Source organism: Cornus florida, unplaced genomic scaffold (assembly GCF_030987335.1).
Source record: "Cornus florida cultivar Cherokee Brave unplaced genomic scaffold, ASM3098733v1 CherokeeBrave_3.0.0_Hap2_Chr01, whole genome shotgun sequence".
Lineage (NCBI taxonomy): Eukaryota > Viridiplantae > Streptophyta > Magnoliopsida > Cornales > Cornaceae > Cornus > Cornus florida.
This window is the reverse complement of record NW_026775571.1, coordinates 34,826,266-34,853,627: the sequence shown is the minus strand read 5'-3', so window position 1 is coordinate 34,853,627 and position 27,362 is coordinate 34,826,266. Positions and strand designations below refer to the sequence as shown.

The 27,362-nt window shown below is 32.7% G+C and overlaps 1 protein-coding gene across 2 annotated transcripts; it reads right to left on the bottom strand.

Annotated features, from left to right (window-relative positions):
- Nucleotides 1–14,632: 14,632 nt before the first annotated feature.
- LOC132294711 (cullin-1-like) lies at nucleotides 14,633–26,880 on the bottom strand. 2 transcript variants are annotated; one of them, XM_059792681.1, is made up of 20 exons: nucleotides 26,726–26,880; nucleotides 26,149–26,329; nucleotides 25,962–26,061; nucleotides 22,016–22,201; nucleotides 21,766–21,813; nucleotides 18,894–19,097; nucleotides 18,703–18,780; nucleotides 18,377–18,466; nucleotides 18,202–18,282; nucleotides 18,016–18,078; nucleotides 16,960–16,995; nucleotides 16,795–16,881; nucleotides 16,563–16,712; nucleotides 16,423–16,478; nucleotides 16,191–16,311; nucleotides 15,948–16,109; nucleotides 15,677–15,820; nucleotides 15,382–15,600; nucleotides 15,129–15,296; nucleotides 14,633–15,042 (listed from the first exon to the last, which is right to left on the bottom strand). In XM_059792681.1, the coding sequence occupies exons 2-20, from the start codon at nucleotides 26,310–26,312 to the stop codon at nucleotides 14,941–14,943; spliced, it is 2,259 nt and encodes a 752-aa protein (XP_059648664.1). In that variant the 5' UTR covers nucleotides 26,313–26,329; nucleotides 26,726–26,880; the 3' UTR covers nucleotides 14,633–14,940. The 2 variants fall into 2 exon arrangements, with proteins under 2 accessions (XP_059648664.1, XP_059648654.1); XM_059792671.1 differs by having other exon boundaries at nucleotides 18,667–18,780; nucleotides 26,726–26,879.
- Nucleotides 26,881–27,362: the final 482 nt, after the last annotated feature.

Here is a 27,362-nt window from a genome sequence, read left to right as displayed (position 1 = left end):
ATTTGTTCACACAAATTTTGTAGTCTGCAAATAAAGAACAAAATAGGGAGCAAATAGAATTTTATTAATTTATAAAAATTCGAGTACAATCCTCTGAGATATCCTTTACAAAATAAAGAACATATCCTCTGATTCAATCTCCTTTGTTGTTTAGATCCAAGACCTGTTGGAGCTTAATCTTGAATCAGGCTGTTGACAATCTTCTTCAAGTATTTGTAGTTAAAGAAGACTGCCAATGATTTCTGATCGAGGGCTGACGAAGCTTGATCTCGAACAGTATTGTTTGGTGATTCTTCAAACTTGTTAAATCACGGAGAAAGAACGGCACGATTTTGATGTGTTTGTTGTTCTTTGTTGAATTTGAGAAAGAACGACACAACTTTAGATTGGATGTGCTTGTTGTTCTTTGTCTTCAAGGAATTTGTTGAATTTGTGGAAGAATGACACAACTTTAGTTGTGCTTGTTGTTCTTCACCTTCGGGTTTAGGTGTTGGGGATGAATGTTAGTGGAGCTTCTGTATTTCTCTCTAGAATTCTAGATTTCTAGAATTCTCAATTTCTATCTCCTCTGGATTTCTAGCCCTCTGGATTTCTGAGTCTCTCAATTTCTAGACCTCTTCCTCCTTCCTCCATGCCCCTATTTATAGACTTTTTGAATTAATAGGATGATGACATGTGTCCTCTCCTGATAAGGACATAGTTACAACTGGACCGGGCCGGTTATATTGTGATAATTATCCATAAAAATAATTATTCCAAATATATTTTATTAGGAATAATTATTTTTTTATTTAATCATCTGGGCTGGGCTAATTAAATAATTTAAATGGACCAAGTTTGGGTCAATTAAATAATTTAATTAAACATGAGACCCATATTTAATGGGTCAATTTGTCAAAACAAAAGGCCATGAAATTTTAGTGTCTACAAATACAACAGACAAAAATTGACTGGTACAGCTATGTCAATTCTCCCGATAGTAAAGGGAAAAAGATCTATACTAGTGTCTAAGACACGTATAGCTCTGAATTGGCTGAATAAGAAAAGATTTTCCAATAACTTTAAGGAGTTTAATGGAAAATAATATAGATACACTAAGCTACCGGGATAAAAGTGACAAGCTAATTAAAGCTAGTTAGATATGAAGTAGAATTTAGCTAAAAGCTAAAATGTTACTGATGTGCAAGCTAGTTAGCTATAGAGTAAAAGGTAGCCAGTTACAAGCTAAAACGATTATTGAGGTGCACAGCATCGTAGAGGCAGATTAAAATTTGTTAGCAGGTTCCATTCTCAACTTAGTAGAAAAAATAAAAGGATGATGAGTAGCTATTTTAGCTATAAGCTATTTAAATTATACATCATATTTGCTCATGTAGGAGGGAAGAATACTACTTGTAAAGTAGTTGTTTTTTAAAAAATATTCTTTAAAACAAATTCCTCTACTACAAAGATAGACTACTTAGATAAGTGTGTACTAAAGGTAAACTCAAATAAAGAGATACTAGCAATGATAGTTGAGCTAACATAACTTTATTCTAAGAGTGATAGCTAAGAAGTAGGTGTTTAATATAAACTAGTAGTGATTAATAAGAAGAGTGTGTTTAATCTAAGTCACTAATGATAGCTAAGAACTTACTTTTAACTAGTAATGATAGCTGAGAAGTGAGTATTCACTCTATGGTGATTGTATCCAAAGCTTAAATAATAAGTAATAAGTTAATTATTTGTTTAACTGATTGAATTATGTGATGTATAACACGTGAAAGGTCAGACATGTTAATATGACTGACTTAACATGAACCTAATCATAGATAACTCAATTCATAAATACAAGAGATGCAGAAGTAAATATTAATTAAATCCCTTTATAATTAGTATATCTAGCATTAATTTATAGTAAAGTATGTGACGTGTTATAAGAACAAGCTAAAGATAAAGTGAGTACATATGCATTAGAGACTGTTATACAAGTTTATTGAGAAACAAATATATAGAACCTTGGAAAGGTAGATGAGGTAAAGTATTTAGTATATGGTTTTTCAAGAGTTAGAAAACCATGATAAATACATCATAAATAAAATTTCAGGATTATCCCAATGTTGTGGGGGGATATTGTCCATAGATGAATATCCCATAGATGAAATTTATTACGAGTTACCTCATCAGATAAAAAATACTTATAAATGTGGGGGATCTGAGTTCTTAGAATTTAGGAAAGAACCAAAAATCATTTATAGTATTATAACAATAATGTATGTTATTTTCTACGAGGAAAATATTATGAAACAACTAGAAGAGTTCTTTTTCCAGCTGAAGAGCTAAGTTATTTGTTCCAGTTGAAAATTTAAGTGTGCAAGCTTATAAGTCATTGAGTGGATTAGAGTAAGAACCGAAACAATAACATAAATGTGATAGACAATCAATCCAGGATAAGATCACTGAAAATGATAAATAGGGTAGTTGTGCAACACCCCGAGTTTGCATTGATCGAGGTATCCAACTATATTGGAGGTATAACAATGATACAATCTGGATGTTGTATATTAAAGACTTCAAATCCAGTAGTGGGTATGTCTTTAGTATTAAAGGTATAATTGTATTTCTTTTTAGTCAATCAAAGTAAAAAACTTTAAATAAATCAAACTAGAGGACATTTCAAAGTAAGTCTACACCTCTGCCACTAAAGAAAAAAATTAATATTGGTAATATTACTAATAAGCAATTTTAGGACAAAAAGTATATATTTGCTTTCAACTGGGGAAATCTCTGCGTAGTATAATATTTCTATATACAACCATGTGTGTGATGACCATGTCATCTTTTTCACTTTTTTCCGGCACATTTTTTATTTTATTTATTTAATTATTTATTTCTTCTCGTGTTGCCTCAGGGTTTGTAGAACCCGAGGTAAGGTTTGGTGTCCGGACTTGGTTTCCGACACCTCACGCATTTGCATTAGTTTATTTTAATGTCAATGCATGTTTAATTACATAGAAAAGCATATTCGTTTAATTTCATTTTTTAGGGGTATGAATGCATGGTTTCTTCCAATATTTTCATTTTTCGGGGTACTTTGTGTAATTAAGTTTTTGAGATATTTTGTCTTAGGGACCATTTTGTAATTATTTTGTTGAGATATTTAGAGGAGGGACCATTTTCTAATTTTTGAAAAAGTGTGACAAGTGTCATACTTTCCTTGGTCCACATGTTGACTTTTGGGTGGAACACTTGTTAGCCTAGAATTTTGACAAATGTAAGGTTGTGATTAAGCCTTGTGAGGAGGCCAAAGATGGTGACAAGTGGAGGGTGGATATGTGTGTGTAAGATAGAGGTAATGTTAGTGTAGTTTTTGTGACTAACAATCCATTTTAAGTTAGTTGGAAATCTAGAGATTAGGTTATTTTCCACTTTGTTCTTGCCTAGCCATCATTGTTAACTTGATAACCTAGCCTTGGACGCTTACTTTCAAGCCTCTTCCCTTTGGCTTTTGGTCTTGCACTTGGAAGACAAAAACTTCCTCACACCTCCCTCTATCACACCTTTGCTTGGAATTCCATTTTGCTTTCATTTCTTTAAGGTTTCTAGAGATACAATTCCTTAGTGAGGTAGGGGTTGTTTATGTTTATATTTCCTAAGTGTTTATTGTGTTCTTGGAGTTGATATACATTGTATGCATGTTATATAAAGTTCTAGGGTCGTATTTAAATGATTATTGTATATAACTAACCTAGGGTTTCATTTTGTGTAAGACTTGTATATGATTAATCTCTTGTAGTGATGTAGTTTCATTTGGTGTAGAAATAAAATCTAGAGATTTCTTTTTGTTGTACCTATGAAATTCTAGTATATTTATTGCCATGGTTATGTTGTGAAATCTATACTATGTTGTTGTCTAAATTTGGGATTTAAGCTTACTATGTTGTTTGAATGGATTTTCTATGTTGACAACCTTGTAGTGGTGTATTTGTATTCATATTGAGAACTTGACATTGCAAATGCCATTGTAGCTTGAAGAGTTAGAGCATGATTGTGTGTGGATTTCAAATATTGGATGTGCATGGAAGGTGGTTAAATGCATTGTATAACAATGTAGTTGTTGTGACACTATTGTTGATTTTGGAAATACTGGGGGCATTGATACATTGACATGGCTAGGGTAAGGCCCTAGTGTGGGAAATACGAGCTCTCCCCAATAGAGTGTGCGCTTAGGTGGTTTCTTATGAGTTAGAAGCCCGAAACAACTAATCGTCTTGCGTTGTGAAGTTCATAACCGAACGCCGCTTCCAAGTTTTTCCTATTGTTTGATTTCGCGTTCATTTTACAAGTTGACATTACTTTGAAGTTATAACTTGTTGTATATCATTGGAGGTTCCAATATTGTTATGTATTTTACCTATTGTGGATTGCTTTCAAATTGTTTCAAATATAGCTTAGGATGATCCTTTAGCTTCCCCCTTGAAACTAGACGTTAGGAGGCATAATCCACATATGTTTGGCTTATATTACACTTGCAAAAACCATTGAAACTTTAGGGTATACGCATATGCTTCATCCTACGGAATAACTCGTTTACTCATCCTAGTTGATATTTGTTTTTCAGGCAAGGAGACTCTCTTTTTGGATTTCCAACATCCCTAGCTTGGCTTGAGTTTCATTTGGATACCTTTTGTATATTTTTGACATGTAAGTGTTGGCATGATATAGATCCTTTGAAATTGTAAATGTATAACTTATTTAGAAGCATGCTTTGCTTCATTTTGGTTGTGTAATATGTGCTTTAGTACTCCATTTTGATGCTATTTTACCTTATATGTAATGAGGCCAAGGGCCAAGAACTGTTAATGTATGAAATGTATGTCATTTTACATCATGTTTTTATCTCTTGACATGATTTAATCTTGGGGGCATTTTGGTCATTTTACATTACTTTTCATTCTTGGTTTGGACCATGGTTGATCATAAGACTCATTTTTAGGGGGGGTTGCTTAATAAATTTTTTTTAAAAAGTCCCATTTTAACCCAGAAAATCACACGTTTTCGAAAACTTCACGGTCGCAGCCCAATCGATCGTAAATTTTACGATCGGTCCAAAATGGTTTCGACCGATCACACCTTAAAAACTTAGGGTTTTTCCATCGTTCATTCAGTTTTCAATCGATCATACTGGGCACATCTCTTTTTTGTCTAAATTTTTTACTTTTCGATTGTTCGTAAAATTCACGATCGATCACACTGTGCACATTTTGTCAAATTTTTGTAAAATTTCAGAAATTCATATATTCTTTGTCCTAACTCCAAACCAAGTGATTTTTGAGTCAAAATTTATTAATTTTTCATTGTCTATCCAGTGGTATGCAAGGGAGCATCCATTTCTATTTGAAAAGACTATTTTACCCCTAGTACACTACTTTGACCGTTTTAAATCCTAACTTCTGCATTTGTTTCTTTTCGAGTCTTGTGACATCTCAGGAAGTCACTTTGGCGTCTTAGAGGTGGTTTCCATCTCTAGAGACCCCTTCTCTTTTTTCTTACTTTAACGTTTAGAATTCGTTATCGGATCAGTTTTCAGGTTACTCGCTGACGCACCGGGTTCTTTAAAATTTGGGCAGTCACAATGTGGCCACGTATAAAATTAAGGGTTACACTAGAGAGCAGTTGCACAGATCGTCAAGGGGAATGTGGTTAAATCCGAAAGCTAACGAGTCACCTTAATGGAAACCCAACCTAGCTAATTGGAGATCCCAAGATCTAGGTACAACTGAAATTCTTAGTGACTTACCAGAAGCACTGGGAAGATATAAAACTTCTACCCATTTCTATGATAAGATAGTGCTACCTATAGCGAGGATTAGGATAAGTTATGCTTTTAATGACTCTTATACCTTAAAAATTCAAGTGGGGTACGATGGGATACTCTTAATAAGAAGTCACACATATGATTGTGAAGTGGGGCTGCTTTTATCAGAATTATAAAGGCTAAGTTTTTTGGAGCACTCATAAATGCTAGGAGTTATTCAAGGCCAAAACGCACGTAACAATAAGAACTAACTTTGTGAGGATTGATACTGTGTGTTTATTATTGTCTTGGTTTACATCAATGATTGAACAATTCAAGACATCACGTTCACTAGTTAGCCAGTAAATTCGATAGTAATACACTAAAGAAGGTTCAAGGCCAAAAACTACCTATACTGATGCAGTAACTTTCCGACTATACTCTCTCTAGTATTTGTATAATCATTTTTACATTTAAGCAGCCAATTTTCATTCATGTGGGGGATTGTTGGAAACTAATTATGAAAACTAGTGTTTTATGTGAATGAAACTTGCCTGCAACAAATTCATCATGTTAGAACTGCGACGTGAATTTGGCTTTGGGTGTATGTCCATGTATATTATGTTATACAAGAATTGATATAATGTTGTACAAATGTACTCTATATGTTGTTGCAACGTGAATATTATGGTATGAAAGGGTTGTATGATGTTGGTTGCGACATGAATATTCTGGTGTGAAAGGTTGTGTCGATTCGGGTAGGGTGATGTTTTATAAGTGGTTACAATCAGTAGACGCAACTATTATGAGCCATTGCATCTCAAATGAATAGAAACATCCAATAAAGATGAGACACCACTTTGTCTAAAACCAACCATTGTAACCTATTGGAAGTGGTTGTGTCTGTTAACAAAGAAACACCATATTGTCTATAGAAATCCACCCTTGGCTGCCATTTCAATTCATTTAATTCTCTGATTTATTCTCTCCCTCTTTAGATTTGAACCAAACATAAATGGGTTCAAACCATAGGTCAAGTGGTCTGAGCCACTTAAACCCTAATCCTTCACCAAGCCATATTACAATTGGTCCAAACCATTTGGTTCGGAGTACACCCAATTCAACATTTATATAGTATAGATGCATTTTTGAGTCAGAGAGAATATTACACGGAGGAGGTTCGTCGTATCCACGAGTTCGTAGTGCTGCTGCTACTGGTAGTTTTAGACCGTTGTATCCTGAGAGACAAACGTCATAGAGTCCATCAACACCATACTAGGCATAAATTGTCTTAAGGATATAGTATCCAATACTAGCCTCGGTCCAGGTTCTTTATTCATTATTATTATTTTATTGCTTTAATTTATATGTTTAATTAAATATAGAGTTACATATTTAATTAATTATTTTTAGCATATTATTATCTCATAGCATATTAGTATAAATTTGTTATATATTAAATACCATAATATGAAGCGCGCATATATTTTTCAACATAAAATGGGGTGTCATTGTAAGTTTGCAAACCTAGGGACAAGTAGATCACACTCTCCTCAAGTTGTACTTGTCTTTTAGGCAAACATGGGGGAAGGGGGTTATTTTGAATAGTATATGTAATAGGGGTGCACACGGTTCGGTTCGGTACGACTCCGTCAGGAAACGGAACCGGAATAGGTCATAATGGTTCCTTAAAAATGGAACCGGAACCGTTACATATGGAACCTAACCGGTATTCACGGTTCGGTTCCATGGTTCCCCAACTATATATTTTTTTCCCAATGGAGTTCCCATAGAGTTTTTTCAGGCACAAATGACACGAATTGAGGAAATCAGAGGCCGAAAATATTGGCCTCTTCATATTAATATCTTGTGTTGTCGGAGATATACTGCCAAACACACGCTTCTTATTCTTACTAGTATTAATTATGTTTCTATTAATAATTTAATATGATCATAGTCACGATGATCATCACATATTAATCCATTTTTATGATGATGGTAATTGTTGGATGATGAATTCAATTAATAATGTATATAATTAAATACATATATATATATATATATATATATATATATATAGTTCGATTTGGTTCCCACGGGTCTGGAACAAAAACCGAACCGTTTTCAGATTTTCTAAACCGGAACTGAAGTCCTGGTTCGGTTCGGTTCATTTTCATAGTTTTTTTTGTGCACCCCTAATATATGATGCATTTAAAACAATATATATATATATATATATATATATATATATATATATAATATTAGAATTCTGGTTCGGGTTTACTTGGGATGCTAACACTTAAACCCAAACTCAACCCTAATTAAGTTTGGGTTGAAACTCAACCTGATCTTAATTATAAAAATGATTGTCTAAGCTGGCAAAATATGGACTCTGCTCGGGTTGTTCAACCCAAGTTATACTCTAGTACTATTTACATCATTTATTTATTAAATTTCATACAAAGAAATTTCACTATTATAATAATAAATTTTAAAAAAAAATTTAGGGAAATCGTAAAGAATGTACGGGAGGGGTTTTGACTTTTGATATTGAATATGACTTGTAAGATGACATATTTTGTAGAGTTAAACTTCGTATGCTAAAGGGAACGGGCTGTTGCACTTACACATGTCCAAAATTGTCAAATCAATTTCTACAACTTTTATCACCATATTTCTTATTATTTTTCAGAGCAAGAATATACAAAAGTGATTTGTTAATTGAGATTATAATGGTGACGTTTATTCAAAAGGATGATGTAAAATAATTAACAAAAGCCTTTTAACAAAATAATACTCAGTAAAAAGTAGATAATTCTTGGTACATAGGACAAAAATTGTAAAATCTCAACGAATAATATATGATGCATCTTTTAAAGATGATATAGAGATGATAAATATACTATTTGATAATTTAATTCATTATTTAAGGCTGTTTATTGAATTTTCAGCATTAAACATTGATGCTATTTAATAACTCCATTATGTTGCCTCTTGGGGATTTAAGTTCAATTAGAGATCAATAAATAAATAATAATAATAATATTGTGAATCCACAAGTTACTTAACAGGGTAAAAATTAAAAAAAATTATTGTTCATCCGAGCGTAAACTATATATCTGTGAATATATATGGTAATTTAAAATATATATATATATATGTGTGTGTGTGTGTGTGTGGTGATTTTTTCGTTGCCTTTAACTCTCAAACAACATCGAATCTATTTCTAGTTGATATTTCCAACCGAAATTTAAAATATTTTGCATATATAAATGAAAATTACAATATCCGAGAAATGGAAAATTATTGCTAATAGTTTTATACAAGAGCTACAAAAGCGCGTGGTCGAAGCATTCGTGTCAGTTGAAAAGGTGAAAGTAGCAAAGATTGCATGGAGTTTGTTTTCGTTGCATTCCGTTGTAATGCACTGAAAACGGACGGTCGAGATCGAGTATGACAAATGGACGGCTGGGATCTCGTTGATGTGCGTGCTGATTGACCAATGACACTATCTATAGTGGTAGTGTAGTAGTAGTAGGTAAAAGTCCATAAATGCCATCAAAACTATCTATGGACCGGCTGTAGCCGGTCGTATGTGGTCTGCGGAAGTGGACTGGGGGTACCGGATTGACCGGTGGGCAGGTAAAAAGTGGCGGGGTTTGACTTGGAGAAGGGGTCTAGGTCACACGTGGTATTTTTTGTTTTTTCCTTTTTCCATTTCAATCCACTTTTGGGCTGTGGAAAGTATTATATAGCATGAGATGCCAATCATTTTTTTAAAAAATAGATTTTTTCTTTAACAATTATGTTTCAAAATATCTATATTTGTCCTTGTATTAGATGTAAAGACATTATTATCCTCCTGAAGTCTCTTGAAATTACCAAAATACCCTCATCTTAACAATATGCAATAAAAATAAAAATACCCTCATTGACAATTTTTTTTTCCTTCGTTAACAATGTCAAAAGTATCTTCCTCAATTGCTTCTCTTCATCTTCTTTGCCTGTACAAATTTTTATCACCGAGGATTTGAATTGAAAAGAGAATATTGGTCTATCCACATATATTTTTTAGATGCAAATAATTTTTTAGGAGTCATATCCGCATATATAGTCTAAGTTTACTAGATTTGGGAAGTGAGGTCCCGTAAATTAGTGGGGCAAAGTAATGAACACCCCAACTTCAAGAAAAAAGAAAAGAAAAGAAAAAGATAGCTTTAGAAAGGAAGGATTGGCATGAAAATGAAAATAAAAATAAAGAATAAAAGATAAGGCGTAATGGTCTTTCTCTTTAATGTGATTCCTTTTACAAATTAGTGTGAGGTTTGTCCAATTTTTTTTGACCACCTAATGAATCAATGGAATATTTTTTAAATACCTAAATTATCCTTAAATAAGAGAAAATAACTCAAATAACCTTATTAGAATATCAAATGACTATTTCAACGAATTATAATGGGACAAAACTATCCTTTCTTATATCTACCTCTATGGATTATTTTTGCAGAGTCGAAAAAAAAAAAATTGTGGGTGGTTGAAAACAATTATTCCATAAGGGTAAATTTTTGTGGGAGTAATTTTTAACAAGTGGTTTGTCGATGAATCAGAGGATGAATTTTTATTAGCCAATGTCTATTTTGTTGAATCATATGAATTATTTGTTAAGTACTTCGTTTTGACAACAAAAATATTGAATTATATGATAATGATTATCTGGTATACTAAAAAGGTCATTTGATTCATTTTCTCTCACTTAGTCGTAGTTTGGGTATTTATAAAATATTTAATTGACAGACTTAACTCTTACTAATGTCTTATAGAAATTTGTTGAATCTTATTTTTATTTCTCGAACTGAGAGATTCATGAATCGGGATCTTAATGCATATAGATACAAATGGTCCAATGGGAGTAATAATTTTGAGGAACATTTCGTTTCTGAGAAGAAGAGTTGTTTTTCAAGTAGTGTTCGATCGATTTTTTATTAATCAATATAAATTACTTATTGAGATAATATTTTGAGATACGTAAAAACTTAAATTAATTATTTAACAAATATTTTAATAGAATAATTAAATAAGGAAAGCTAGAACTCTTGTCATGTAGAATCTTTTGATAGAATTATTTATTTAAATAATTGGTTAAATGCCCCGACACCTTCCTAGGTATGCCTTTATTGCTCACAGATTAAAAAAAAAAAAAAAAAAACTTGAACCTCTTCTCAAATTTGGTTAACTTAGCCCTGACACCCATAGTTAGAGAAGTCAAAAATCAACTAATTAAAAAAATATAATGCTAAAACTACTCTTCCCCAATTTAAGTTATTTTAATTTGGACACAAATATCAACTTAAATTAACTTAGATATATCATTTTAGTCTAGACATAAGTTATGAGTCAAAGAAGTGCATATACCATGTGTGTAAGAGTCTGGAATACACCCATGATTGGGCATCTCATGAAAAATCCGAAAAACAACTTCTAGTGTTCCCAATTTGGTTTTGTTCCTAGTTTCTTCTTTAAATCAATCCAATGAAATTATTATAAAATGGATTAATATTATGAATATATTTATTTTTAAATCAATCCAATGAAATTATTATAAAATTAATTTTGAATCTTGATACACAATTTAGCTGATTAAGCCAACAATATAATTCGACTACAATATGATTACTTAATATAATTTATATAATGTTGATAATATGATGTTATCTTTTTTCTCTATTTATTTCTTTGTTTCTTTCTTCTTCTTTTTTTTAATTTTCCTTTGTCTTCCTTCATTTAATAAATTGAATTGATTGGAAACACTAAAACATTAGTCATCATGAAATATATAATTAGTTTTACCAATCATATGCCTCAATTAAACATCCAACAATCAATTAATCTAATTTCACAATATGTTTAATATATACTTCAATTAAACATTCAACTTAATAGAAAATGAAACAAAAAAAAGTCAAAATCCACGTCATCTATGACCTAGTTCTCAAACTCATTTATGACTAAAGTTGCTTATTCAGCTGTTTGGAGGAGTATTATTGATGTTAGAGAGCTTGTGAAGGTCAATTGCAGATACATTATTGGAACTGGGCAGAATGTTAAGGTATTTATGGATCCTTAGTGTGAAGGCAGGTTCTTGAGAGAACTTTTTAACCATAGGATTCTTGGGTACTTGAGTTGTGATGAGAAGATTAGTTTGTGTGATTTCATTACAGATGGTCAATGGGATGATGACAAGTTTAAGCAACACTACACAGGAGTTGATGCTGCTGTTTAAAAATCAGTTGATAACAGGTGGGGTGGATCAAATTAAATGGATTCAACATTTTTGTTTCCAAGCTGCATGGGAAGCTGCTAGAGTGAAATTGGAGGATGTGGTTTGGGTTGGTTTATGTTGGAGTGGGGGGAGGCCAAGATGGTCGGTTCATTCTGTTTTGTTTATGCATAAAGCAATTATAACTCAGAATTTTTTTGCAGAAAAGAGGTTTTAATATAGCAACAAGATGCTATCTATGCTATAAAGATGTTGAAACTTTGGATCATTTGTTCTATAATTATTATACTTAGAAAGTATGGTGTTTCTTGACTGAAATTTGTGGATGGCATTTGCAGAGGGGTTTAGGAGTTCACGAATTAGCAACTCAGTTTATTCAAAATCAACAACGAAAAGATATCAAGAAGATGGCTAGAGTTATGTTTACTGCAACATTGTATTTCATATGGTGGGAAAGGAATAATCGTTTACATGATAAGCAAGAAAAAGAGGCTAAGGAGCTAGCTAAAAGTATACTATGGGAGGTTCTTGATGTGTTGAGGGTTAACCTACCAGACATTTTGTAATTTTCTGTTGCTTTTGGTCTAGGTAATTTTTGTCCTTTTTAGGACTTGGTTTGTTTCCCTTACGAGGGTATGCCCTCATATGTTCTTATGTACTATTTTGTTCTATATTTATATACTCTTTTCATAAATAAATAAATAAATAAAAACACTCATTTATGACCTCATACATCTCATCTTCATTAATCAAGGGTAGCTTTGACATTATATTTTTTTTAATTTATTGACTTCTGAATTTTTTAATTGTTAATTAACAAAAGAGGGTCTTATGGCAAAGTTAACCAAACTTGAGGGGAGGTTTAGACAATTTTTTTTTTCCACTAGTTTAATATGCGAGTAATAAAGGCAAACCTTGAGAAGTGTCAGAGCATTTAACTCATAAATAAAATAGAAATTTAATGTGTAAGTACATATTTTCAACATATAACACGGTTTAGAAAGGTAAAATGGGGTACCATTCAATGAGTTTGGCCATAAATGATGCATGACTCCTAAAGAATAAATTGATTTTTCTCCACCCAACATTCTTTAAATGATAGGTTGGTGGAGTAAATAAACTTATAGGAGAAATATTGAAAATTGAAAAAAAAAAAAAATAAATGAATGAAAAAGAAAATAAATAAATAAATAAATAGAGAAAAAAAAAAATGACATCATATTAATACAACTCCTGCCAACTCATGTACTCATATCTTCACATTATATTCATAATAAAATTTAATTTGAGAAATTTAAATTTAAATTTAAACTCAAAACATAATTTCCAATTTTAAATAATTTTAAAGAACTTTTCCTTTGAAAATAACTTTTGAATAAATAATATACTGCGTATAATGAAAACTATGAATATAAAAATATAAGTTGAAAATAAAACCAATTTGGTATTCTTAATTTTGTCTTGGACGGAATTTTCATTCCGATCGCCAGAATCCAAGTTTGATTGTTAGAATCTTCATCGGAACCTCATCGAAATCTAGTTTCAAAAACTTTATTGAAACCTCGTTGGATTCTAAATTTGATCGCTAGAAGCTTTGTCGGCGTTTCACCGAAATATCTCTCTTTTTCAAATTCTAGACTTGCTTTTCTAACTTTTTGGCACACCAGAATGGGCTCACCTCAAGCGAGAATGAACCTTGACCCCAAGGGCCATGCGTTACAATAAACCAATCAGCCCCGTCCTGAATATTACAAAATGAGAAATAATTTTTTTTTCTGAACTTACCCGAAGCTCTCTCTACATATAAAAATAAAATAAATAAATTTTTTTTACGTAAACCTATATATTCAAACTTCTGTCACAACCCGGACCTGAATCAAGAACGAAAATGTCACGACCCGGATCCATAGGACCTGAATCATGAACGAAAAAGAATGCAAACCGGATTCTTACTCAAGTCCCAAAACTAAGTCGGGTAAATTAGTCATTCCAAGACAAAGAAGGAGAGTAAGTTGACTCTAAACGACTCAAATGAAATTTAATCGGGTCGTCCCTACCAATTAAAAACATGCTATAAGGTTCTAGCGAGTGGGTAATGATTTCCCCACAAGTAGGCAAACTCGGATTAAGAGATTTTTTCATGACCACACCTCACTTTTGAATGTGATTGGAATTTCAAGACCATGTGGTTGGGATTTCAAGACCATGTGGTTGGAATTTCATGAACGGGACTGTACTATTGAAAATCGGACTTCAAGCCCTACAATTTGACCTAATTTAATGTGTAAGATATGACCGTTTCGCTGATTTTGGCTGGATATTCTTGTTACTCCTTTGAGGCCAAGTCTTAACATTAAAAAATGTAACTAAAATTTTCTAACATAAAGCATGATAATGATAATCATTTTATACCACTAGTTGACCGACTCGATAATCATGTTTAAGAGGGGGAAAATAAAATAAAAAATAAAAAATAAAAAGTCGTTTCTTTTTATTCTTTTGATTAAAATCAAAAAAAAATTTAAACACAATCTACAGTGAAAAAAAAAAAAAACCCATAAAGAAGTTCAAAACTAAACTGAACTAAAACAGGTACTCTGAAAAATAACTAAAATACCAGCGTCAACAGAGTCATCCAGGAGGAATTGAAACACAAACTGAAAACTAATTACAATTTTTTTTTCTTTTTTTTTTTTCAACATGAATGGAATATGTAGTAATAATCCTCACCTGACTTGAGGGCAAAATATACAAATTATCAAAAGCTCCCACGACGGAATAATTGGTGCTTTGTGCTCGGGCTTCCACCGTCGTAAGATTTTTTGAGCGAGCTAATTGCCTGGTAGCATTGCAGTAACAAATTCATCTGGGTTATCAGCTTGCCAAATCATGCCAAATACCTAAACATGTTCGGATTGTCCTTGTCTCTTTCTAGATAGTCTCGGGTGATTAGATCTTCAATCCTCTTCTTGATTGCTTTAAAATCAGGCTGTGGATGGATTTTACTCCGTTGGGTTAAAAATGAGGAAAACAACGGCTGAGCATAATAGAATTGAGAAAATGAAGTGCTCTTACCTTGAACATCCGACTCAACTGCTCGACGCACTCCATAACCAACTGTTGGTGGCCCAGAACTTTGCGACTCTTCATGATGCGCACGATACAAGCATCAATGGCATAACGTCTGTCCTTGTCAACGTCTTCAATTACCTTTTTCTTCTCATCCACGGGAGGGAGTGGAATCTGCATTGGTAAACGGATTTTCATCATACATAATATCAGTAGAAAAAGAAGGAAAACTAACACAGCTGGAAAATAATCCCAATACCTTGATCCTTCGCATCTTGTCGGTGAATTTGGAGTTAAACTCAAAGTAATCCGTGGGAGAGATTGTTTTATTGTTCGGCTCTTTGTTAAGAATCTTATACTTGGCACATGACAGTGAATGGAGCAATCTAACAACGTCATCATCCGTTAAGTTTAACTGAGTGACGATTTCCTGATAACTCAGTCTATCCGATCCATTGAATAACAGAAGAACAGAAGCCTACAGAAAGAAAATGTCAAGACTCCAAGTTTGTGTCATTAGAATCGTGAAAAATAAACTTTCTTGAATGACTAACCTGGTAGGTTGTCATAATCATCTCAATAGTTTTGGTGTCGAATTTTCCGTTGATGTTGCAACTACCCAATGAAAATATCCATGTAAGTTTTCTGTGCTTTGTTTTTGTCTGATAGAATTCTTTGAAAACTTCGACGCACTTGACCTAAGAGAAAAGCAATATTGATTCAGTATGGATGAGTATTCTATTAAACATAAACTCCACAAGTTCACATTAGCAGGAGGAGTTCTAGATTTTAAAGGCCTCAGAATATAAAATTCTGAAAGTATACCATCTCTTCTGGGAGGTTCAGATCGAATGACTTGTAACTAGGCCAAAATCCAGTGGTCAGGACAGTAACAGTCAAGTCAATCCCGGGATTCGCATTGGCATTATTGCTGAGATATTCCTCGAAGTTCGATTGATTTTCTCGTGCCAATGTCCGATCTGTGACCTAGAAGATAGCAAAGCAATAAAAGAATATTCATAATTATCCCAAGTGTCCATAAAAACATCATCATCCAGGACAACTTACCATGCGCTCCATCTTTGAAGTGAACTGACCACCACATTGCTGCTTCAACTTTGTCAGAATGCTTCTCTCATGCTCATCGTTGGCACTCTTGTCCCAGAGTAACCGCCGAGCAAGTTTTTTTCTGCCACCAATTGGAACATCAACTGAATTATCTATGAATGAATCGAATGATACAATAATTGCATTCCATAATGACTCACAATACACTAACCAAAAAAATTAGATAATCTACCTATAGAATTCAGCAAAAAGATCTTTATCGCATATGTAGGCAAGCAGCTTCACAACCTGAAGATTAAATATACATTAATTGTAACTTTCTACATCTTGCAAATAGGTCAATTGGAATACAAAAAAGAGTGAGCAGCACACCTTCTCAAGTGTCTCCTCAATGGCTTCATCACTCAATTTCTCACTTCCACCTTTTTTAAGAATATTATCACAAAATGTAGCTAGTAGTTCTGAACTCGAACTTCCAGCAACACCCTTGTTGCAGAAGACTTCAAAAGCCTCCTTGAGTGCCTATAAGAAAACACGAGATATTCTAAAGGGAAGAATTATAAGATGGAATAACTCAATCATGCAGTAAGTCTGTAGTTCAAACCTTGTGGAAAAGGGTATGATTCATAAAACAGTCATTTACGTATGTCAGGTACTTGTCATGTAGCTCAATTACTTTTCTAACGAAAACCTGAAGTTCCCACAGTTAGTTAGTTCCTGCACATGAAATGTACTGCCAAATTATGAAACTAAAGTATTATAAAATTACCTGTTCCTGCAAACCAACCACATCCTTTTTATCTGCCTGTAAGAAAATAAGTTCTTAGCATGAGAACCAGTTAACAAAATCAAATAGGTTGCTGCTAAGTCATGCATGAGGATATATGTTCTTCTCACAGAACAAAATTTTGTAAATGAAAAGCACAACCTTTGTAAGCAATAAACAGGCACAACATATTTGCAAAAGATATATGCAAGTTCACTAATAGGAAACCAATCAACCACAGGAAAAAAACAAATAAACAAAAAAATTAGTCGACACCAATTCAGTAAGATGGAAATGCATAATAAAAAAAATCAAGAAAACATTATCCCAAAAGCTTGGTTAACTATAAGAAACTTTATTGCATTATGAACAAACCAAAATGGGAATATCATGCGAATTAATAATTTTTTATAATCATACCAAAGTGGGAATATCATGCGAATTAATAATATTTGAAATACAATTAATTATTGATAAGAAGAAGAAGAAGAAGAAGAAGAAGAAGAAGAAGAAGAAATAAATTTTGATAAAAAAAAGTCACACCTCTTTGCTTCCAAGGTTATTAAGTAATATATTGTAAATTTATATTAAGGCTACAAAGAACCTCAGAGATCCAAGATACAAATGATTAACAATTTACTTGATAAAACAAAATTTGAGTAGCAAATACAGGGTATGATAATATCAACACCTACCAAATCAATGTTTCATCATATAGAAAATACCTAATTAAGAATACATAAGAAACAGGTAAATTCACTATATACACAGGATTTTGGCCAATGAAGAAAATGTTAGAATAGACAACTAAAATTGCAATGAGCTACACAACTACATCAAACAATTACATTCACTTTAAAGTTGCACATGTGGTACGGAAAATCTACATAGCCATTTAATTAATTAAATTCCACTTTATTCACTTCATTCACACAAAATAGAAGATAAATTGTTGTAACCTGCCCCAAGCCCAACAAAGTGACATTCCAATATCAGTGCGACTAACTGCAACTTATCAGAAGACTATGGGATCTGATATAGAACAATCAAGATACAGACCTTTTTGTTGCTTGCTGCATCTTCAGCTTGTTTAACCAATGTTGTACCTTCGGCTGTAACATGCTACATTAAGAAACACCAGTATATAATTTAATATGAAGGAGAGGAAGAAAGAAATAATAACAAAGGGACGCACATATTAAAGGTTCCCTATTCATCAAATGAACTTCAATTTAGACTACAAACCTGCTTAAATGTACTAGAAACAGGTTCTAAACCTCGAGGTAGTTTAGAAAAGAGCCTATACATCCTTGACAAGTCATCCACCTAAAACCAAATAAACGAAACCAGCAATAAACGTTACTTATTTGCAATTAAATAAACAGTAAACGCTTGAATATCACATGATCTGAGTGAGTACCTTGTCATCTCTAAGCAATGCGTGACATCCAGAGTGCGCTTTTTCAAGCACTTGGGTTGCATAGACGGACAACAACTCATGTTGAACTTTCTACAGAAACAAATGACAGAGGAATGATAACAACATGGATTATCCAATCTGATTTTAACATAAGAAAAAAACCATAAAATTCACTGATAAAAAATGACTGGCAAATTAGTTCAATATGCTATGACATCCTCCAATCTTTATAACTACCTGAAAATGAAGTCAGATTTCTAATAAATTATAAAAAAAATGTAGATGCTTACTTTCAACATATAATCTGGCCAAGAATCGGAACAAACCTCCAGCAACTTTAGCTCGCTACTAGAATGCAGATAATGAGAAACCCTGTCCTTCTCTCTTCTCAAACATTCCTCAGCCTGGAGTTTCAAAAATATGCTCAGAAATCATCTAAATTATCAAAAAGATGTTTCTTAAGCTAATGAGATAAAAAAATATAAAAATATAAAATAAAAAAAATGTAGATGCTTACTTTCAATATATAATCTGTACAAGAATCTTCCAAGATCCAGTTTGAAGCCTTCCTAGAATAGTAAGCAGCAGTATCTTCGAGCAGAGCCGCTTCAAAGTCATTCTCATAATAATCCATTTGCCCCATTCCGATCTCAACAAATATATCTAAAACATTCTTCAATAAAGCCCGGTCAATTTGCTCTCCCTCGCGCTCATGATCAATCTGGTTAGAAGATATTGTTGATTAACCTTAGCAGGAAACTTGGAAATAATGATGATGTTGCATACTTGCACGGGTGTTTCAGTGGATATAGTGATATACCAGTACCGATATATTTCAACATACCTTTCGGATCTATCATTATTAGAAAAAGTATATATTTATCAAATCTGCCTACTTCCAATTGAAAAAAATAAGAAATAACAATGAAAAAACTGTATAGAACATAGTTGTTGAGATTATATGATCCGATATTCAGATATTAATATTCTATTTGATCTAACCCTATTCATTACAAATTGCTAGGTAAATATTGTATTGTGAGGAGATTTAATGAATATAAATGCAAATCAAACAGGAATCACATGATCCACTATTTACAAAGTTCACGTGAGTGAGTAAGCTTGTTGCACCTACAACCAAGAAAACTAATTTTTTATTTACCTTTTTATTCCCATCCTAAATAAAAAGCGCTTAGGGCTTAGGGCTTTAGCCTTTAGGTTTAAAATCTACTATCCTTTATCTCTCCTCCATCATGTTTATTTTAGTGGGAGATCTCCACTCTCTTTGCCAATAATCGAGATACAAAGAACTTAATCTGTTTCTCTCTACAAGATTCCAAACTAAATATTGCTTTCTTTCTTTCAATTTTTTCTGCTTACCAAGGAAATCTTTCAATGCCAACTTTTTTAGAGTTTAAATTGTTTTGTGCTTTGATCTCTCAGGTGAGTATATTATTTACCATTGCACCTTTATTTTTCTGTTCTGTGTTTTTCTAAAAAATGGTTGCTAAGCGACAATATTAGTAAACTAATGATCGCGCATCGAATCCATATATGAACAACTGTAAGGGTGCTAATGCTATAATGCATTTAAACTGTAACTCTTCCTATAACATATATGGAGCAGTTTAGTATAGAAGAAACATCAGTCAGTACGAAAATTTTCCATTTGTGTACGATGGTAACCAATTCAACTATTATGTATAAAACTTACACTGTGTTAGCGAGCTAATTGTAAATACTTAATTAACACTAAAAACATTATTGTGATGAATTAGGTGAGAATACTTTTAGTTAGAAATTTGTAAATTTGAAGGTATAATGTGTTCCACAAGGTTGGAGGTGTTCCCTACCTCATCGGATTCGTTCCACATGGGATATTGGATATGTTCTCTACCTATTGTTGAGTAAGTTGTTACATGTGAGGTTGGTTGTATTCCCAACCTAATGTACTAGAAAAGTTGGATTAATTGCTTACCTACAAAGTTGGATATGCTCCTTACCTGAGAGGTTGGATGTGCTCCTTACCTAAGATTTGGAGGCATTTCCTTATATAATGAACTAAAAAGAACAAATGTTAAACCATGCTTAAGGTTCATGAATTTAATCAAGAGAATTAACATATAAGATATTGAACGAGATTGTGAAGCTTATGAGTTAAGCACATATATGTGATATTATATATTACACAATTGTTATTGAGTTATGGTATAAGTTTACTTGTTGAGCTATGATCTTGTTCAGCTCTGGGCTAACCCTTTTACTTAACATTCCAGTAAGGCGCCAGTGGAGCAAGATTGAGAACTTGGCTAATGTTCTTTAATTATTGTTTAGTTATTATTAAGTACCCCAGAGATTCATGTCGGAACACTTAAAGTAATGTTTTGATTTTATAATAATCAGTGTGGTTGACTTTGTAGGTCTTAAGTATTGATTTATGTACTCGGTTGGTCTATTATTGAGCTTACACTTCATTTAGATATTCTTGGTAATTTGTGCATAGTGGAACGTGGCATACCCATATTTGTCTTGGAATAAGATATCTCAATGTTTTAAAATTTAAAGGCATGACAGTTACTCAAGTGTGTTGACAACAATTGCCACGGAGCTGTAAACAAGCTACAACACCAAGATCTGTTCAATCAATCTGAGATTGATCTGAATAACTAGTCATTGGAGATCAAATCACTGGTTGGAGAAGCGGATTGTGGATCTGTATTGATGAGCAGACTATGAGAATGGAAACTCGATTATAGGTTTTGGTGGATTAGTCTGTGTGTCTCTTCTTGGGTTTGGGAACTAATAACCTAGTTGTAATAGGTTCCATGACCGTTTGGGTTTTCCATATAAAAGTCTCGGTGTCCTGATACATGTTTTTTACTGCTTTAATTTAATTGGTATAATAAGCATGATGAATTGATTTATCATCATCATCCTTGTCTTTATCGCAAACAAATAGGATCAACCGCATGAAATATCTCCTGTAACATTTAATCTTCCAAAGTAATTTTTAATTATTTCATTCCAAGTTAGTTTGGTAAGTCTCACTACAGACTTACCTTCTATGAAAACTAATTTTGCTTTTTTTCACTGGTGCATCTGCATGTCCATGTTGTGAGCAACTAATTTTCCTCGATGGATTGATTGAGCTACAATATTTAGTTATAATTTGACTCTAAAGTTTTGCTAATTTTAGTTAAGATTCAAGTAGCAGTTATTATCCTATTCACCCCTCTTATAGGTCTATATCACAGACCTTGCCCAACACTCTATCAAAGGCTAGGGTGCCGGTCCTTACCTTATCAACTCCCTCTTTTTTAGCTGAACCGTAGAATAAAACAGAATATATGACTAGTGTGTGCAGTTGAAGCAATAGAAAGAAAACATACCAATGATATAACAGCATCTCTTACTTTCCCATTCAACTCCAGGTAGACCTGAATTCAAAATATATGTTACAATCATACTTCAATGATTATACCATAGAAGGAAACAGGACCACAAAAAGGAAAAGAGTAAAAGATAATGGACAGCTGCAATAGATTTCAAATCTCAAAAGGCACTAAATTAAAATCTATTAAACAAATAAGTTCAGATACAAAGATAACAAGATAATGAAAGGGTACAATCAATACATACTAGATCACGGAAGCATGTGAGTCCAACTTCATTAAGCGTTGGAAGCGACCTCCGAGCAATAAAATAGCAATCAAGATAACGGAAAAATTGAGAAAGCCACCTGACCATAATTTTATGATTTGACCACCTTTGCACAAGCTCCCTCAACATAAACTCATCATGTTTCTCTCTTAAGGAAGGTAATACCTGAATTAGAATAGAAAACAAATAAAGTTAATTGTAAGAACAAAAATAAAAACAAAAAATTATCTCTACAAGCTTCAAATAATAAGGAAGTAAATATTAGAAGTGAGAACTTACAAAAAAAATTAGTTTTGGTCCACTAGATAATGATGCATGTTCTACTAGATAATTTATACGCACTAAGAAAATTATTACTAGAATGCTTGTAATTGCAGGAAAAGCAACTTTTGCATGGGGCCATAGGGAATCCAGAAATTTCATTTTGGTGGAGGTTAAGTAAAAGGAATAAAAAGAAAAGGCCATCATCCAGTTGCAGTCCTGCCAAGGCAAGGTCCTGGGGAGGGGCTCAAAACAGACTTTTCCGTTTTCATTTTACAAAGTGGCTGCTCTGAGATTCAAACTCACGCTAATGGCGCCAATGCAAATGTTCCACTGGTTCAGGTAACAACCTTCAGAGGCCGAATATGAAATTATTTCGAACTAGCAGTATGAAGATAAATGTAAATAATATAGCCATAGCAACTTTAAAATAATTTAATAATAAATAAACAATAGAAGTTTATGTTCCAATGAATATTTAAGAAAAATAAGTAAAATCAAAAGTAATTGATAACCTTTAAAGTTTGTAAAAGGAGAAAAACAAAGTGAATACTAGCTAATATTTGAATTTGGATATTCTGACCTCTCTCTCAAAATGCAGGTTTCCAAGAGCAAGGCAACTCTTTTTTTTTTTTCTTTTCAGGTGTGGTGTAGCACACATTATGAAACTCACAACTCATAAGGGGGTGTACTTAATCCCCAAGTAGTTCAGGCCATGCTTCCACCTCATGTCAAATTTCATCTTTCAATAATGCCTATGGAAAATTCTAATGTAAAAAAAATCACAGAGGCAACTTGAGGAACACATAAAAAATCCCCTCATTATTATTGTAGAAGTAGAAGAGAGCATTCAACAATGTCAAGCTCTATACAATCAACTCAAGACCCCCAGCGGAAATACTATCATTCCTTTTCTCAGCACCTCAACCATCTTATTTCTGCCACCTGCAACTTGAACACCAACACCACCCCCACCATAGGAAAATGTTATATTGAGCAACTTTGGAGGCTGAAAGTTTTAACCAGACGAATGGGACAAGAGAAGAAAAGGAAAAGAAGACATCATGTGTAACCCACATGAATTATCTTGTGATTGTGTTTTAGTGGATCTGTGTAGCCCGCCTATTTAGTCGGCCTACATATGAAAAATCTTTTTGTTTACATTGGCAAGAAACTCACACCCATTTTTTTTTTCTTAGTTGGTACTCACACACCCATTTGCCATATGGGGACTTGAACCCTCACCATCGGAGATACCATTAGGCTACAAGGCCTTTGGTAAAATAAGTTCGTTGCGAAAATTGACCAACGGATTGTCTAAAGTACACATTTCCATTATCTTAAATTATTAAACTTTTACTAAATTTCTGGTTAGTATTTGTCTTCTTCCTGTTCTCCCAAAACCATTTAATTCTTATCATAATTCCCTATAGTTCATACATTTTTTTGTATTATTATTATAAATAATAATTCATTAAAGAGCACTCAAAGAGGAGGGCACCCAAAGAACTACACTAACCCCATTCTATCTCATTACAATATCTATACAATCACCAAATATATGAGACAAGGGTTTCAAGTAAACCTGCCCAAGAATTTCATCCGCTAATAAATGCACAAGGAAAAAGTCCCAATTTCAGTACTTAATGTAAGCACACTGCAACTAAAATTAGCTCTCTCCCAATTGTCTGATGAAATTTGTGAATTGCTTCTTCTATTTTGGAAAATATAAAGCAAAGTATTATAAAGGAAAAAGAGGTCAACTTCATTTCTACAAGAAGCATGGAAGGAAAATAACCAAGAAAAGAATTTAATTGCACTACAAGTAGGAGAGAGACATCAACACAAGAACCAGTGTCATACCTAGATCAGAAAATAACACAACAAGCATCGTTTCACAATTTCATATGTTTATTGCACGCCAGATACCAAAACTTACAAGTGCTTCCTTCTTACTTCTTGTATATATGAACTCTAGACTATCAGTTCATTCACGCTACATCTGGTTCAATTAAAATTTATTCACGCTACATCTGGTTCAGTTAAAATTCACTCACGCTATATCAGTGCCCAAAAACAAAAAGGACTGTATCTTTTTTCTGATAGTCAATAATCCATTTTTGAAGTTTGGATTGTAGTAATAGCCATGCATAGATCATCATCTAATACATGAATCAAATTGTTAACTTCTGCCTTGTCTTAGTACATGAAAAGGGCATCAGAAGAGACCTTTCAAGCCAAAAGCCTACAAAGAAGATTTATATGCATGGAATTATGTATCCAAGACAAAATTTCATTTGTAACCTCAAAAAGAACAGAATTGAGATTTCCAATTAACTACTCCATAAGTAATTATACCTTCAATTCAAAATCCAGTAACAAAAGAGATGAGTCACTGAATCACTGAAACTGTTAACTCCAAAGGTAAAATTGATAATAAAAAATCAAGTATATATCTTCAATGGTATTAAAAGAGAATCGCTTTCCTGTAAAAAGAGAGGTTTCACAATTCTTTTCACCGAGCGTGATAACGTTTCCAAGTCATATTTGATTTTTCAAACCATCACTTAATCATTTGGTTTCTATGGTATATGAGAATGTATTCATTATGAAGTAACTCTGGTTCTACTCGTATACAAGTTCACACCTATCTAATTAAATGTAAGATATAAACAATGCTGTTGATTGCTATGACTTGCAAAACTGGAAGTTTACATGTGTGCACACATATATCTACCAGCCACTTACAGGAGATATCAAATGCACCAACACATCTAAAATAATCCTGTTTCGGTTGAAATATATATCTAGTTGAAGTTAAGTGATCCGCAGGACATCTTTGCCCCTTCTAGCCAAGCCAAACGTATCTTTAATATGGCAAGGGGCTCAAATACTTCCCAAATTTCATAATCAACATCCAATCATTGAGCAGAGGACTTGCTATTGACTAACTAAATTAAGTTTATGCAAAACCAAAGAACAAGTTGAGTTTAGTAATATAAGATGCATGATAGAAAGATAAATTTCTGATTTTTGTAATCAAGTGGCAATGCATTAGTAAAAAGTTCCTTCTCTTCTGTAGTCTTCGATACCCAATGAGAATATATGTCTCCTCAATTGACCACAACAGCATAACGTTATATATATATAAGATTAAAGTATCATTTGAGTTTTGACATATAACTAAACTTATTCTCTATTTTGCCAAACCATTGTTTTGGTCAAATACCTTAGTTTTGTAACTAAATTCTCTTAGAGGAACTTGATGACAAGTCACAGATACCTGTTTTTATTTTTTTTCTCCTAACAACTAAGAAATTCTAATTTGATGAAAAAATTCTTACTGACCAACCCAAACCAAACAATAAATGATTGCCAACTGTAAAAGCACCAGTCAAAGAATAAGTTCATATCCCCCTCAAGTGCGGCACAAAACAAAACAACTTAATGCGATTTCACTCCTTACACAATCGCATAATACAATAACATCAACTTAATGTTGACTTCTACACCACTTCAAAGCTTGTAATACAAATATAAATTAGAGTAAGCAATTTATCATTGGGGATACTTCATTTTCGATAAGGAAACAACAAATAAGGTGTATATATCTGTGTATCAGAGTGCACCACAAGATAGATAAGATGGACAAAGTCTTCCTTACCGTTGATGTAATGTATTCCTCAAAAGACTCTTTGTATTTGTCATACAGCTGTTGAGCGTAATCGTGAGGGGGCTTTTGAGTACACATAGTATAGATAGTTCTGCACATAGAATTAAGGAAAATAACAACACACAATAATGGAACAATCACCTAAAATAGACAAACAAATGAAAAGACCAAAGGATACGAATAGAGCATCATATAGTGCTCTGAACTGAACTGTGCCTCAGGCAGTCCTTCTAGAATGTTCTTCAGCTTTATAATCCCTTTCTGAATAAAATCCCATCCCTGCTCTAAGTCAATCGTCTTCCCTTCGTTCAACCAACGTAATGCCACTTCAATATTACCCATAATGCAACACCAAAACCCTAAAATATCAATATCAATATCAAATTCATCAAAAACTGCCATAAACCTTCGCAAGTGATTATAGAATCAAATTAAGAAAACGGAATCTTCATACTAAAGTCGCAATTTTGTAAACAGTAACAACGACAAAATAAAGCAAAACAAGAACTTCAGCCATAACGTGTAAACTATTACAGATACACAGCCGTAATGAGAAAAATACACGAAATCAACAAACAATAAGAAAAATCGATCCGGCAATCTGATCATAACTAACGAAGAACTAAACAAACAAGCAAATCGATTGGGTATCACACACACCCACACAAATATATATCTATATATGTATGTGTAAACTGTACACATGCATACATGTGTGTGTATGAATATGCAGAGAGAGAGAGAGAAAAAAAAACCTGATTTGAGAGAGAAAAGACTAAATGGAAACCCTAGAATCGATGAACGATCTTCAAAAGATAATTGATTGGAAAAAGGAGAGAGTTCGGTGAAAGGACTCTCTCAAACCTCTTACTGTGCTTTATATTAGTTTCGCAAAACCCATTTTATTTTTTTTTCGTTCTTCTGTTTTTCTACTCAAGTATTTTCTATTTTTCTAGTTACCAAATTTGAAAATTAATTCAGTCGGTCTATTTGACCATTATATTTATAATTACACATAATTGATTCTCATACCAAATTGAAAAAAAAAACTCAATTTATTCTTTATTTCAAATTTTCTTAATACAATAAAATCATTTTTTTTAAAGAAATAAATAAATTAAGTTGTAACAAGCTAACGTAGCCAATAAAATACTCCGTAAGAGAATCTGTAGATTTTTTTTTATTATTGATAATTAATATATTTTTTATAGAGTTTTATCACTATAAGATATTTAAAAATTTATTTTTTCTATACCTTTCTTTAATTTTAAATTTTATTTATATTTTACAAAAATTTATTTATATTTTTTTCTATACCTTTGATTGGATTGAATGATTTGGAGGGATTTTGAAAGACAAAAAAATAAATGATAATTTTAGTGTTTGGATAGT

Coding starts and splice junctions, on each gene's coding strand:
- LOC132294711 (XM_059792671.1), bottom strand. CDS start 26,312: ATGGGTAATATTGAAGTGGCATTACGTTGGTTGAACGAAGGGAAGACG. Junction 18,467..18,666: donor GGCCAGATTATATGTTGAAA/GTAAGCATCTAC, acceptor TTGTTTCTGTAG/AAAGTTCAACATGAGTTGTT. Junction 16,996..18,015: donor ATGCAGCAAGCAACAAAAAG/GTCTGTATCTTG, acceptor ATTTTCTTACAG/GCAGATAAAAAGGATGTGGT.